Here is a 14,686-nt window from a genome sequence, read left to right on the forward strand (position 1 = left end):
CCAACTGCACACCCATAGTTGAGGCTTACAGGTATTTACAGGGGTACTCATCAGCTTTCTCAGCAGTTTCTATTCCCAATTTTTACTCATCAGCAGTTTCTATTCCCAATTTTTATGTCACAATTCTATACACTACTGTGATTTAGTTTTTCTCAGGATGTATCTCAAAAGGAGTACCCCCAGATGGTGGTGGTCTGGTTTCCAAAAGAAGAAACACAAATCCATCTGGTGAGGTCCAGCTCCCCAGATGTGGGTCAAACCCTTGAATTGCAAGGACTATAAATCTCATAACAGTGATGTCCAGCTTCCCTTGGTCAAAACTATTAATCCTTGATTGATGTTCATCTTCCTTTCTCAAGCTGCTTTTCTCTGTTTTGTTAAGGCCTGAGATAAGCATATTTCGTTTATATATATTCCTAAGCTATAGTTTCAAGGATACAAGCAATATTCTAAAATTGTACTTCAAAAGGTTATTATTGCAGAACTCTTTAAGGATTAGCTACAAGCAAAGAGCAACATCCTTAACACTTTAATTCAAATGCTCCTAAATCAACCAAGGTTAATTGTGAACAAAAGATAGGTTCAAAGCTTCTTCCATGCTTTACTTTCCTCAGTTATTATTAGAATTTGTCTTTATAACTGTCCCATGGTTGGTTTCCACACATATCACAATCACAAATACACACATTGCCTGTATGTAGCTGACACGAAATACAGCTTTGTATTTCACATGAATACCATTGGGAAAAGGAATTGCTGCCCTTTTGAGCTTTTTTACTGGGTTGGCTTTTGAGGTGGAGCTCAGAGCTGTTACTATGCATTAATTCAGCGTGGCTGATGAAATTTTTTTTTTAAATCCCCCAAACTTCCAAAAATGTGGCAGAATAATGCTAGGATCTTTCCTGCCAATTCATTAGGGGAGTGTGTATTATGTGTGAGTGTAATTTTCAGAAAAAAATGTTTTGAAACTGGACTCTAATTGCTCCCTCTGTTACATGAAACCTCTTGCAAACAGCAGGCAGCTGAGAGGCTGCAGAGCTGGGTTAGGCTTTGCTAGCATGTACACTTACATAACTGTTTACTACGACACATTCTGCTGGATTAATGCTTCTCTGGGACCTTTTGTGTTTGTGAGAAGGAAAGATTTCATAAGGGTTATCTCCTGGAAATGATTGTGCCCGTGTGGTATCTGCTTTCAAACATCAATTTATTATCTAAAAGGGTAATTCTTTGCTTTTCCAAAAGAAAGGGATTGAATTTTCTTCAGTAGCAGGTACATATGACCTGAATCTTCCTTGAAAATCACTGGATTGTGGAGGGAAAAGTAGGAGGTGAAGGATGTTGATGGAGAGGTTGTGCTGGGCTGGTTGGAGAGGCCTTGCTTGGTTCCCTGCCTGGTCAGGAGGGATTGAGGCTGCTCCAGCTTCCCTGGGGCTTTGGCTCAGCTGCCCAAGACACAGAAAAGCCCAAACTCCAAACTCTGACAGGATCTGCCTGCTGGAACTGGGTTCAGGCAGACCCAGCTGATCTTTGGTGCCCTTGGAGAGGAAGCAGGGGATAGTCATGGGAAGGATTCAAGTGCAGAGAATATATATATATATATATATTTAATATTACTTATCTGTTTTTTAGTGGTTGGGTTTGTGGGTTTTGGTTAGGTTGGGTGGTTTGTTTTTTGTTTGTTTTTTTTTTTTTTGATAGAAGGCTTATGAAAATACCAATTCCTGAATGCTCAGAGCTGGTGCTCACTCTGGGAGCTGTGGGAGCATTCAGAGCTTTCTCTTGCTCAGAAAATGCCATTCTGTCTTGTTTATAGACCAGTTTTATTTTCAAAAGATCAGGCTTATTCCCCTGATGTGTAGTTTGAAGGCATTTTTAAAATAATGAGACTCAGAAAATATTGACCCATTGGATTTAAGCACATATGCTTTTATTGAATTGCTTTCCAGCTGTTGTTTACAGTCCTTGGGATGTCTGTGCTACTTCAAAGAACTCTTTGAAAGGGAATTTATGTAGAAGAAAGCCTCAGGTGTAGGCCTGAAGCTGACATCCAATGATCCTTGCTTTTCCTGGAGAATATTTAGGCACCTGTAAATGTTGAAAACAATTCCTTTCCAAGTCAGGTTGTTTTGTTCATATAGACTTACACTGTTCATTTATTATCTGCCCAAGGAAATCAGGAAAGAAACACTTCCTGAACTGCCTGTGACCTTTTCTGTCTTCATGGATTTCATGGTCCCTGGGGAAGCACAGCGATGGATTGGGTTCCAATGAGCTGGGCTGCCTCAGCTGCTTCACAATTCTCTGTTCCATGGCAGCTACACTGAGCAGAGTTTCTTATTCAGGACTTCTGATTGGTCTGCAAGCTGCATTTGAGAGTAAAATTAAGTTTATTACCTATGCAGATGTCATCAGGTACAGCTTCAGGATTCAGAGCTGCCTTGTTAAGTGGGAGAAGAGAGCTGAGGAGAAAAGTGAATACAGGCTGAAATTCCAGAAGGACACAAACGATTTCCTTCCTTGCATAGCAGAGCATGGTCAGATATTGAATGCACCCAGTCTGTTGGTGGCTGGAATTTGGTGCAGATTCTCCTTTCCACAGCCCCTGGTGTGAAAGGAAAAGGCTTGGCAGATTCCCCCTCTGTGTGGGGTGTCCCACCACAGCAGTGCTGTGAAAGCCTTGGTTACTAAAGTTTTTAGAAATATACTGGATTGAGCTTGACTGGGTTCCCAGCTCTTCCATGGCTTGGTTTTGCTGCTTTGTGGTTCTCTTGGAGATTGCTTTGATGGGTTTTCCTTGGAGTTCCAAGTGGCCTGGCACAAGGCTCACCCTGCAGAATCACCTGGAATTCTTGTTTCCTTCTCCAAGGCTGAGGGCATTGATCTCCCTGTCAAGGAGGGCTTGAGGTGTCCTCAACCTGTGCTGAAAAATCTCTTTTGTCTGGGAATGTACAAAAATGCCCCACATTGAAATATATGGATTTGGTGCTTCAGCTTCTTTCCCCCTCTGTTCTTATTCATAATTGTTAATATGTACTAATTTCTGCATTTTATCTTGCTTAATTTGGGCTTTTTTGAGATTGCAGACAAGATGTTAATCTACCTGGGTTTGTTCCTTTTTGCCCTTCATGTTTAATTTGAATTGGAATGGTTTGGAATTGTGGCACTTATTTCAGCTTCTGCAAGGAACCTTCACTTCTCCCTCAGCAATTTTCTTCGAAGAAACAAAGATTTATTTTTTTTTCCTAAGAAAATTCTTCTAGAGAATTCTTCTAAGAATTTTCCTCTAAGAAATGTACAAAATGCAAGTCACGTTTGGTGTGGTGTTGTTCTGGGCCACCCTTGAGTTCTCCACACCTCTTTGTGCACAAAGCTTTGTGTTATCTCGTGGCTGCTGCAAGGCAGCTTTTTTCAGGCTTAAATGCCCAAAATTACAGCAAATCTTCAAAGCTATTTAGAAAGCCTTACATCCCCTCTGGTGATGGTAAGTCAAATGTAATACCTCAGGGCTCTGGGTGTTAGGTACTTTTTTAATTACCTGAGAATTAAAAATAGTGTTCTTAAGGAATTTCTTTTACCTTCTAAGCCAAAAATTCCTTTCCACATTACTTGAGCCTTTCCCAGCCTCGGTGTGAGCTTTAGGAATTTCTGACTAATGCTTCAAATTGAAAAGATTTTTAATTTATTTTATTTTCTTCCTCTCCCTCCCTTCCCCAGGGCAACAGCCATCCTGGCATACCTACCCCAGGAGCTTCTAGGTACTTCGTGTTATGAATATTTCCATCAAGATGATATAGCACATCTTGCAGAATGTCACAGACAAGGTATGGCTCTTAATAATTCAGGAAAGATGTTTTCTTCAAAACATTGGCACCAGTTGTTGTGTGTTAAGGAAACCAAACACTTGAGAAGATTTGGGTATTGCTGTTTGCAAGTGCTTTAGTGAGAAGCATTGTGCTGTGTGTGCCAAACACTGTGATTGCCTCAGACTGCCATGGATTTGTTGGGAATATTTGAGGTTCAGGATGGGTGAGGGGGGTGAGGCAGGAATAGCATTTTTCCTGAGGGATGTGGGGAGGAATTAACTGGGCTTTCCCTGAGAAGGGCTCTGTTTATGTTGTGGTGCCTGCTTGACACTAATGACTTGCTTTCTGCCTGTCTTCAGTTTTGCAGACAAGAGAAAAAATCACAACTAACTGCTACAAGTTTAAAATAAAAGATGGCTCTTTTATTACGTTGCGGAGTCGCTGGTTCAGTTTCATGAACCCTTGGACCAAAGAAGTAGAATACATTGTCTCCACAAACACAGTGGTTTCGTAAGTGCTTTCCCCCAGCAGGTGCCTGGGAGTGCCCATTGCTTTGCCCTTTTCTCATGGTAGATTTGACCTAAATCTGTGCACACCTTCTGTATGGCAATAGCTGTCTTCTCCAGACAACACCCCAGGGAGTTAAAACAACCCCAGATTTAGTTTAAAAATTGCAGTAATTTAATTTCTGGTCATTAAAGCTGCAGAAAATAGAAATACGTTCTTTCTTTGGGAAAAGCTGGCGTTTGGTCTTTGTAGGAACTTAAGGGCGTGCATTTCTTTGCTTTGGCAGGTATTTCCCCCCCTTTTCCTTTCTCTTGGGGTGACTTTTCAGCAGAATAATTCCTGCAGAGGAGCTGTGTGGAGAGTTTGGTTTAAGCATAGTTTAAAGAAAGAGGCTATGAAAGCATTTAGCTGAGAAAAATATAGAAGCTTGCTGTGAAGCAGCTTTTTTTAAGTTTGATTTTGTAAATAATTACGTTTTCAGCTATTTTTTATATAAACAACAAAATTTTCAGACTGTTTTGTCTTTAACTACTACTAAGAACAAACAGCTAGTCTGAGAATAGATATGAAGGTTTTGAGAACTTTCTATATCATAGTGAGAACACTAATCTTAGTTTCAGTAAACTAACTTCAAGTATTGTAAACAAAAAAAAGAGCTGAAGTTTTCTCTACAGCCTGTCAAGAGCTCAAATTTTGCAATATGCATGAACTTAATTAACACAGTTATAAAAAGTGCCTGATTAATGAATAAAGTAGAATCAAATGCTAAAAACAACAAAAGTAGTCGCTCCCTCACTTCGACAGAGCTGTGTGCAGAGAGAGGCTGTTGGGGTCCGGCCCTGCACACGTGGAGGTGGAGCAGGGAGGGTTTACCTGCTGTGTATCCATCCCTGGTGTCAGCCCCAGGGCTGGCACTGCTGCAACCCTGCAGCATTCCCTGCTGGAGCCCTGAGCTGCGATCCTGGGAGGGTTTTGTGCCTCTGCAGGGTTTCCTGTGCCTGACTTTGTCCCGCTTGCCCTCCGCAGCACGGCGGGCCTGGAGAGCGGGGACGCGGCGTTCCCGCAGCTGGCGGCGTCCCCGCACAGCATGGACAGCGTGCTCCAGCCTGGGGAAGGTAACGCAGCCCCAGCCCTGCCTCTCCTGCCTGGGCAGCAGCTCGGCCTCCTGCACACAGCTGCTGCCCTTCTGCTCTGAGATGGTTCATGTCCTGGGGAAATGGGGTTGGCTTTGGGTCTGAGCCGCACCTGCTGAGGGGGCCTGTTGGTAAATGTGCATTATCCATTCTGGGCCAGCAATGCTGAGGCCTTTCCTGCCCTCTGATACTCTGCTTGCAGTGTGTCAGGCTCTTTGCAGGTGGAGGTGTTCTTTCCAGCCTCCTCCCAAGTGCTGTGCAAGTGTGAAATCACATTACAGAACAGCTCCTGACTGCTCACACCTCCCTTTTCCCTTCACTTTGACATTCCTGCAGTTACCTGCAGTCATCAGCTCCCTTGGGTTTATCTCCTGCTGAGTGCAGTATGCCCTGGCAAGTTCTTCACAGAAAGCAGAGAACAAACATGTTTGGAGCAGGGCCTGTTTGGGCACAGGGTCTGACAAGGCCGTGCTGTACCAGCTCTGGGTGAGAGGTAGCACCAGATGCTCAATTCTGGAAGGGAACAGCCAGATTCTGAAAGAGTTGAGGTCTGTCCTGTCCCTGCTGGCACAGAGGGACACCTGAGACCCAGCACAGCTCAGTGCAAGCCAGAGCTTGTCATCCATTTGGATGCAGTTGGTGGAACTGTTGATAAATCCTGTTCAGAAGGTCCTGGAGCCACTCAAAGCCTAAGCACAGCTGCCCTGTGGAGAAAGTCTGCAAGCTTTTCTCTGACCTTAACATTTCTGCTCATTTCAGGTGGCCCCAAAAGGACCCATCCCACTGTGCCTGGAATTCCAGGTGGAACAAGAGCTGGGGCAGGTAAAATAGGGAGGATGATTGCTGAAGAAATCATGGAGATTCACAGGTGAGAGAAAATGGTGTGGGGTTGAATTGTTTTATTCCTGTTCTTTAGGAGGAGTTAGACTTCCCTGATTTCCTCTGAAAGAACAATTGATTCAGGGTGAATAAGGAATGATCCAACCTTACTGAGACACTGCAGATTCCTGTTCAGCCTCCCTGAGGCAGTCAGCCCACAGGGAAACCACAAAGCTACAGCCTCCAGCTCCCTGCTGCAAGAGACTGATTTCTGATTGCACTACTGGCATTTCTTTGCAGTGGTGGTGAGGATGGCCTGTTCACCAGAAACAGGAGATAAAAAGAGCAGCTACCTAGAAACAAATCCATTCCAGACTGCTCTTCCCCAGTGACTTGGGGCTGGGAGTGGCACAACCTCCAAATGCCAAAGCTGTTGACTGTGTGCCACAGCAGCAGTGTTTGTTTTGTGCAGTCCATTTGCTCAGAGGCTTTTGGGGCTGTCAGATGTGCACAATGAGCTTTGCAGTTCCCCTGCAGGCCTTGGGGCAAGGACACAGTGCTGGGGCCCTCCCAGGGTCTCTGAGGGGCTGTGGGGATCCACAGCTGCTTCTGGTGTTCTCAGCTCTGTGAGCAGCTGCTTTCAGGGGGTACCACTGCATTTCTGTTGGCTAAAATTCCCTGTTCCTCACTGATTTCCTCTTGGGAGCTGTTTGCTTTCCTATGAAAGGGTTTCCCCCAGCAGGTGTTCAGTGGTAGCAGTGTAAGTCCAGGCACACATTCAGTCTGTTTCCCATAGTTTTGTTCCTGCTGCAGGCAGAACTCCCTCTGTGCTCACCTCAGGCAGCTGCAGACCTCTCCCTAAGGCTGCATTCCTCTCTGTAGGAACAGGAAAAGGAAAAGAAGGAAAACATGGCTGAATCATTACTTTGAAGCTTTAAAACCATCCCTTTTAGTAGCTGTAAAACATTTAATTAGCCCAAGTGAGTGTAGTAGTGCAGTTACCACCCATGTTTGCATTTCAGCTCGGACCCTGGGTTAGTTCCAGTCCTTTTTCAGCAGCTGTTACTATTTTCCAAAGCTGCCTTCTGTTCAGCTTTCCCAGGGGAACTCTGCCAAGGAGAAGAATCCCATTTCCATTGCTTTTCTCTGTAACCACCCCTCCTCCCTTTAGTCTGGAGATTTGTTGGTGCTGCAGTCAATACATTATTCATTATTAATGATGTTTGGTCAGGCTATGGAAAATGGGAGTGAACAATGTGGCTTTGAGCAGTTATAAACAATCCTGTGTCCAATGGACTTCTGGAGCAGGAGCTCACTGGAGGAGTCTGGGTTACTGTGACTGAGGCAGCTGGAACTCTCAGCTGCTGGAAACTGAAGTAAAATACTCAAAAGATGAGGCTTTCCTTAGCAGCCAGGACCTTTTCCTTCTGACTTTGTTAAAAAAACAGGCAGGAGGTAAAGCTTGCAGATCAGGCAGGCTGCATTTACACAGGACTGTTGGTCTGGCTGCAAATAACAGCATTGCTGCTCCTGCTGGCGTGAGGAACACAAAAAAGGGAGATGACAAAAATGAAGCTCATGCTTTTAGCACCTTATAGCACCTGATACTGAAGTCAGTATTTAAAACTCCCAAGTCTCTGAGTAGCTTGTAAGTGCATGCCCTGTTTTATGGATGTTTTAGGATAAGAGGATCATCCCCTTCCAGCTGTGGCTCAAGTCCCCTGAACATCACCAGCACGCCCCCGCCCGACACGTCCTCGCCAGGAGGGAAGAAGGTAAGAGTGAGGAGGGAAGGAGGAAAGAGTGAGGAGGGCAGGAGGAAAGGGTGAGGAGGGAAGGAGGAAAGAGTGAGGAGGGCAGGAGGAGATCCTTATGCACCACTTCAGACTTAACCTTTTTTTCTCAGAAATGATGACTTGCTTGTAAGAATTGCTTGTGCTGGAACAGACAGTAAATATTTCTGTCTATTCCCAGCTCTCTTTGTTCTTGAAATAAAGCTCCAGGTTGGAACAGAGTTACAATTCTGGTAATAGTTATTCTTCTTGTGCCCTACAGTATTCAGCATGCCCACAGAACAGGGGCTGCTGGCATGGCATAAAGGAAAATGCAGGTGGAGCGTTGGGCGTTTTCAGCACCCCCTTGATATTTCTCCTTGTTTAGAAGATTGTTTGTTTTAAACCACAGGGTTATTTTGGGAAGTCCATCTACCCTATATTAAAAATTCCAGTATAGGACAACTTGATTTGGTTAGCTACGTATACTTGTAATACTTGTATATTTTGGATTCTGTTGTTTGAATTTTTTTTTAAATCACTTTAAATCACTGTTTAAGACTTAAAGCTCCATTTCATGCTGCTTTAGAGCTTGTGTTTTGTCTTTCAAGATCTTGAATGGTGGCACTCCAGACATTTCTTCAGCTGGGCTGCTGTCTGGGCAAATCCAGGATAATTCTGGGTACCCATATTCCGACAACTCCTCTATCCTGGGTAAGTGGAGTCACACATGAGCACCCCCAGTGCCAGCTGAACACACTTGCACACTGGTTGCCTTTAGCAGTAACTTGCTTTTACCAGCTGAGGCACAAAGCCCTCAGCCGAGCACTCTGTGCCCCAGGAGGCTCCTGGCAGCCTGTTCTGTAAAGTTCCTTCATGGAATGTCCTTGGGCAGCGCTGGGAAGCCTCTTTCCCTGAGTCAGTGGGAAGTATTTCACATGCTGCTGCAGTGCTGTGGGTGCCCTCTGGCACTCAGGCTGTCCCTGAGCTGTGGTGGCCCTGGCTGGGGAGTGACCCAGCTACCAGGGGTGTCCCCAGGGCCCTGGCTGTGCCCCAGAGCAGCAGAGCAGGGATGGGAGCAAAGCAGGCCCCAAGGCCTGGCTGTGCCCCAGAGCAGCAGAACAGCCCCAGGGCTCTGGTTGTGCCCCAGAGGAGCAGTACAGGGATGGGAGCAGAGCAGGCCCCAAAGCCCCAGCTGAGCCCCAGAGCAGCAGTGCAGGCAGGGGAGCAGAGCAGGCCCCAGGGCCCTGGCTGAGCCCCAGGGGAGCAGCCCCAAAGCCCCGGCTGCGCCCCAGAGCAGCCCCAGGGCCCCGGCTGTGCCCCAGAGCAGCCCCAAGGCCCTGGCTGTGCCCCAGAGCACCCCCAAAGCCCCGGCTGTGCCCCAGAGCAGCCCCAGGGCCCCGGCTGTGCCCCAGAGGAGCGGAGCAGGCAGGGGAGCAGCCCCTGAGGCGCTGCCACGCTGTGTCCCTGCAGGGGAGAACTCCCACATCGGCATGGACATGATCGACACGGAGCAGGGCTCCAGCAGCCCCAGCAACGACGAGGCGGCCATGGCGGTCATCATGAGCCTGCTGGAGGCCGACGCGGGGCTTGGCGGCCCCGTGGACTTCAGCGACCTGCCCTGGCCCCTGTGAGGAGCCACAGCCAAGTGCATTTACTGCTGGGGCTCTGCGGAACCCGTGGGACTGAGAGGCTTTTATGTGGGAACTTCATAAAAGCTGCGTCAGAATGCAACTCATCCTACCATGTGTAACTTCAGACAAAGTGGAATAACCTGCTACAGTGTTCTGTGTTGATTTGGTTAGCTGTGTATAGCTTGCAATACTTGTATATTTTGGATTCTGTTGTTTGAAATTTTTTTTAAATCACTGTGCGACTCACTGGCATCAGTGGTAGCTTTTATATGCAAATGACCATTTCAGATGTATGGTGTGTTTTTACACTGCAAAACAGTCCCCATGTGGATATTTCTTATACTAATTGTACCATAAAGCCGTTTATTCTTTCTTGTAAGAATCCTTTACTATAAATATTGTTAAAGTGTAATGTATTAGACAGTTAAATATTTTTAAAATAAATGTTTCCCTTGTTCTAAGATGGAGCATTTACTTTGATAAATAAATTTGATAAAACCCTGCTGAAGGTGCATGCTAGAAGCACTTGGTATTTATCATTTCTTTAGCCTTGGGAGAAAAGGGAGGAAAGCCAGTGCCTTACCTACACTTACATGCCTTTGTCATTACAATATTCCCAGAGAAGCTATTGTTACTTACTCCTAGATCCATGTTGATCCTGAGGAAAGCACAACAGGCAGCTGTGTTGAAATGGGCTGATTATCTTTAAGAAACACTTGTTTTTCACTTAAACATCCTTCCCCCGAGGAAAGAAAAGCAACTACTTGCAAAATTCATAATTCACAGATAATTCAAGCCCATTAAAATAATGGAAACTTTATTTGCATGAAAAACTTGTTTACAATCATTAATAAATGAAGAATGAACCATTTGCATTTTCCTATTTCATGACACTTATGAAAAATGTATTAAATAAATATTTGTGAACAGCTTAAGGTAAGGCAAAATTTAAGATAAAGCCCCTGTCCGTTGTTCACAATTTTTGAACATGGCTCACGCTGCAAACAAGTGAAAAAATTCACTAAAGAACTTGAACAAGATGTTACATGGGTCATTGAATCACGTCCTCAATCCAAAAACCCAAGAGTAAGTAGTTTTGTGCTCAACCATATACAATAACTTCAAAAGGGTCAACCTATTCGGAGCAAAACTATGTACAGTTAATACCTTTGATAGAAGCACTTTGTTAGTATTGTGCAATACATTTATAAAAAATGGCTTCAAATTCCACTTCTCAACCATTTGTAAAGTGCTACTATCAATTCCCACTCTGCCTCCTAAGGCCGTGCCACGGCGGGGCCGCGGAGCGGGGCCAGGCCAGCTCGGGGTCACCAAGGTCACAAACCCAGGGGAAACACAGACACGAAGGTCACCGCCCCAGCGCCGGCTCCGGGGCCGTGCCAGGGCCCCGCTGCCGTACCCTAGGCACGGGACACGATGGAAAGCTGGCGGTGCAGCGCGGGGTGGGCCGGGCGCGGTCGCTGTGCAGCATGCGGGCGGGCGGCGCGCTCACAGCGGCGGGGGCGGGCCCTCGGGCTCGGGCTCGCTGCCGCCGGGCGCCGGGTGCATGGGCAGGATGTCCAGCTCGTCCACCTGCGGCGTGGGGTGCATCACCACCAGCTGGTCCTGCGGGATGTCCGCTGCCGCCGCCGCCAGGTTGGTGATGGATTTGCTCTTCACGCACTGGAAGTCAACGTGCCGGCTCTTGCCCTCCTCCTTCTCCCAGGACATGCGGATGAACGGCCTCTGCACGTAGTTGTAGATCACCTCCGGCCGCCCGCCCGGCCGCTTCTTCACCTTCTCCTTGTACGTGGGGTAACCTGGCAAAGGCAGGGCACAGCAACGTCAGTGCTGGCTGTAACAGCACAGCAATGTCAGTGCTGGCTGTAAGAGCACAGTAATGTCAGTGCTGGCTGCACAGAGCACAGTAATGTCAGTGCTGGCTGCACAGAGCACAGCAACATCAGCACAGCCCTACAGAGCACAGCAATGTCAGTGCTGGCTGTAAGAGCACAGTAATGTCAGTGCTGGCTGTACAGAGCACAGTAATGTCAGTGCTGGCTGCACAGAGCACAGCAACATCAGTGCTGGCTGTACAGAGCACAGCAACATCAGTGCTGACTGCACAGAGCACAGCAACGTCAGCACTGACTGTACAGAGCACAGCAACATCAGCCCTGACTGTACAGAGCACAGCAACATCAGCACAGCCCTACAGAGCACAGCAACGTCAGCACTGGCTGTACAGAGCACAGCAACATCAGCCCTGGCTGTACAGAGCACAGCAACATCAGCCCTGGCTGTAAGAGCACAGCAACATCAGCACTGACTGTACAGAGCACAGCAACATCAGCACTGGCTGTACAGAGCACAGCAACATCAGCCCTGGCTGTAAGAGCACAGCAACATCAGCACAGACTGCACAGAGCCCAGCCCTACAGAGCACAGCCCTACAGAGCCCAGCCCCTCAGCCCTGCTGGGACACTGCCATTGCAGACGGCTGTGCTGTGTTCGAGTCACCTCTCCCTGTGCCCCAACAACAATGTCCATTTTGCACATTCCTGCAGGGCACCAGCATCACAGCTTGGTGCCACAGCTGTTCCTTGTCAAACCAAGAAATGCCAGCAGAAATAATCTGCTATTAGCCAGCATTACAGGCAGGGCCAGCTCTTGTTTAGCTGAAAGGCTCCCACCTTGTTCAGCTGAAATTAGTTATTTTAGGGCTCACCAGTTAAAAGCATTTGCTTTTTCTTGGCACATTACAAATGTAACTATGACAACTTGGTGAGTGAATGATAGAAATCCTGCTAATTATAAAGGCTGGATTCTAAAATATCTGGGTCAACAATCAAAAGAAAAATGTAATGCAAAGAAACCCACTTCTTACATTCACGATAAAAATCAGATTACTCAGTCAGATATTACAGAGCAGCCTCCTAGCATACATGACGTTTATTTCAGATCAGTATTTCTTTGCACTTCACTGATCCACTGGATAGTTTTGTACTTCCTGAAAGAAAATGTCTGCCTGCTACTTTAACACGACATTTTTCATTTCACACCCTGGAAAGGACACAGCCCAAGAACACAATATCCAGAGCTGTACAAATGCCTTGTTACTTGAGACAAAGCACAGAGAAGATTTTGTGTGGAAACTGAAGGGCAAAGGGCATGAGATGCAAGTCATGAAGGCAGTAGAAGCACCTAAGCTGTCTGCACAGAGCCCTCAGCTCAGACACCATTCTAGAGCCCACAGTCAGGGTTTCCAGCTGGGTACCATTCCCCTCTGGCCACTGTCACCCAGCCTCAGCAGGAAAAACAACACTGAGCCCTTGCTTTTCCAGGCACAGAGAAAGGCACAGAGCAGAGAAGGGCAGCAGACCCTGAAGGCCAAAGAGGGAGGGAGAGCACAAGCAATGCTTCCCTTACCTTCGATGCCCAGCCGGATCTTCTTGAGCCCCCTTTCCTTCAGAACCGATTTGGCCACGTCTCTGTTTTCAATGTACTTGAAGAATCTGTACAACTTTGTGCTGTAAATAACTAAAAATACATTTTAATGAGAAAAAATATTAACCTTCTAGCCTTAAAACATAAACTTTTATCTTTTCCACTGCTTTGCTTTACTGCAGTATTTTTATTTTGGAGGAGGGGAAGAAATTCAAGAACTCCAGAGGACAAACAGCTGAAGATACTGGGGAATGGGCTGGGTGCACATCCTGCAAGGAAGTACAGCCCATTTACAGGTGCTTAAACTCATCATCCACACAACTGTTCTTCTCCAAAAATAGTAACATTTGGTTTTTTCCTCAAAAAAAACTCTAGTTGCTCTTCCACAGTAAACATGACCCCGACCCATTTCCCACTTCAAGCTCTTTCTAAAGAAATATTTTCTTCCTCCTCATTGGCTAACAATACCTTAATAATAAAAATTAGCTTCTCTTTTTAATTACACTTGAACAGAACAAGCATAATATGCTTCTGTGAAACAAAATATTAAGCAGAACTACTCAAACAAAGAGGTTTATTTCTGTACAACAGCTTTAAATCAGCACATTCACTGCTGCCCCTACCATGGCATGGCTTGGTGGGAACAATGGGGATAAACTTACTTTGTGAATACTCCTCTCCCATTTGGGGGGGATACTCTTCATCCCAGTCAACAACATCATCATCTGTCAGCACAACAATGTGGCACTCCCTCTCCCCACTCTGGGCACTGGCCACCATCAATGGCAGGATCATTTCTTCCAGGTAAAACTCAAATTGCTTGCGAGCACCATCATTTGATAGTTCATGCATGAGAGCACCTAGAAGAAAATTTTAAGCACAGGCACATTTGAGAGGTTGGTATTGAGATGAAGGCAGCAATAAGAAAAATTGTTTATCTTGTAGTATTTCTGCAGACAGGTGTAAGGACACTTAGTCTATGAGCTTATGTAGGTTCAGACCTTGTTTGAATATTTACCAGCCTGTCCTGCAGATTTTAACACAGTGTTGGGCACTTTGAGACCTCCTGTGCATTTCACTACTGCTAAATATTTGGTAATTGTGCAAGGCTGCTCTTGGTTTTCCAAAAGAAACATCATTTAAGCTGGGAGAGCAGAGCACACAACCCACGCTTCATAAGCAGCAGCTTAAGGCCAAAGCTTCTCAAAGCCCCCAGGGCAGGAGCTGCTAAATCCCTGCAAGGACACAGAGCTGGGGCAGGGGTGGCCCTGAGGGAAGGCCCTGGGTGCATTCCCAGCAGGAATGCCACAGGCTGGCCCTGCACTGCACACACAGCAAGCAGAGGCACAGGCTGTGCTCAGGGCTGAGGCAGCTGGAGAGAACAGCACGTGCTGGGAATCCTGGAGCAGCCCCTCCACAGCAAAGCTGTGCCACTGCCACCAGGGAGACAGCCCCATTCTCCTCAGCAAGGAGCTGGAAAATGATCCTCCCTGTCCTCTGCAAAAAAAGGTACCACTCAGTGTCACTGTATCTGCACTGCAAATGCAATCACAGAGCTAAGATTCCAC

General features: G+C 46.5%; 2 protein-coding genes across 32 annotated transcripts in view; one reads left to right on the plus strand and one right to left on the minus strand.

The window, feature by feature from the left end:
- Positions 1 to 10,805, plus strand: part of BMAL1 (basic helix-loop-helix ARNT like 1) — a 51,539-nt gene extending 40,734 nt beyond the window's left edge. For all 11 annotated transcript variants that reach the window (XM_074543860.1, XM_074543864.1, XM_074543859.1 and 8 more), the window contains 7 exons: positions 3,718 to 3,824; positions 4,166 to 4,316; positions 5,340 to 5,428; positions 6,206 to 6,314; positions 7,947 to 8,040; positions 8,649 to 8,751; positions 9,511 to 10,805. In XM_074543860.1, the coding sequence (XP_074399961.1) occupies positions 3,718 to 3,824; positions 4,166 to 4,316; positions 5,340 to 5,428; positions 6,206 to 6,314; positions 7,947 to 8,040; positions 8,649 to 8,751; positions 9,511 to 9,671 (814 nt within the window). In that variant the 3' untranslated portion in view covers positions 9,672 to 10,805. The remainder of the gene's footprint in view (positions 1 to 3,717; positions 3,825 to 4,165; positions 4,317 to 5,339; positions 5,429 to 6,205; positions 6,315 to 7,946; positions 8,041 to 8,648; positions 8,752 to 9,510) is intronic.
- The window catches only part of BTBD10 (BTB domain containing 10), a 31,239-nt gene continuing 27,024 nt past the window's right edge, over positions 10,472 to 14,686 (minus strand). For all 21 annotated transcript variants that reach the window (XM_074543889.1, XM_074543883.1, XM_074543881.1 and 18 more), the window contains 3 exons: positions 13,781 to 13,978; positions 13,101 to 13,211; positions 10,472 to 11,491 (listed from right to left, as the gene is read on the minus strand). In XM_074543889.1, coding sequence (XP_074399990.1) covers positions 11,181 to 11,491; positions 13,101 to 13,211; positions 13,781 to 13,978 — 620 coding nt within the window. In that variant the 3' untranslated portion in view covers positions 10,472 to 11,180. The remainder of the gene's footprint in view (positions 11,492 to 13,100; positions 13,212 to 13,780; positions 13,979 to 14,686) is intronic.

Source organism: Zonotrichia albicollis, chromosome 6 (genome assembly GCF_047830755.1).
Source record: "Zonotrichia albicollis isolate bZonAlb1 chromosome 6, bZonAlb1.hap1, whole genome shotgun sequence".
Classification (NCBI taxonomy): Eukaryota; Metazoa; Chordata; class Aves; order Passeriformes; family Passerellidae; genus Zonotrichia; species Zonotrichia albicollis.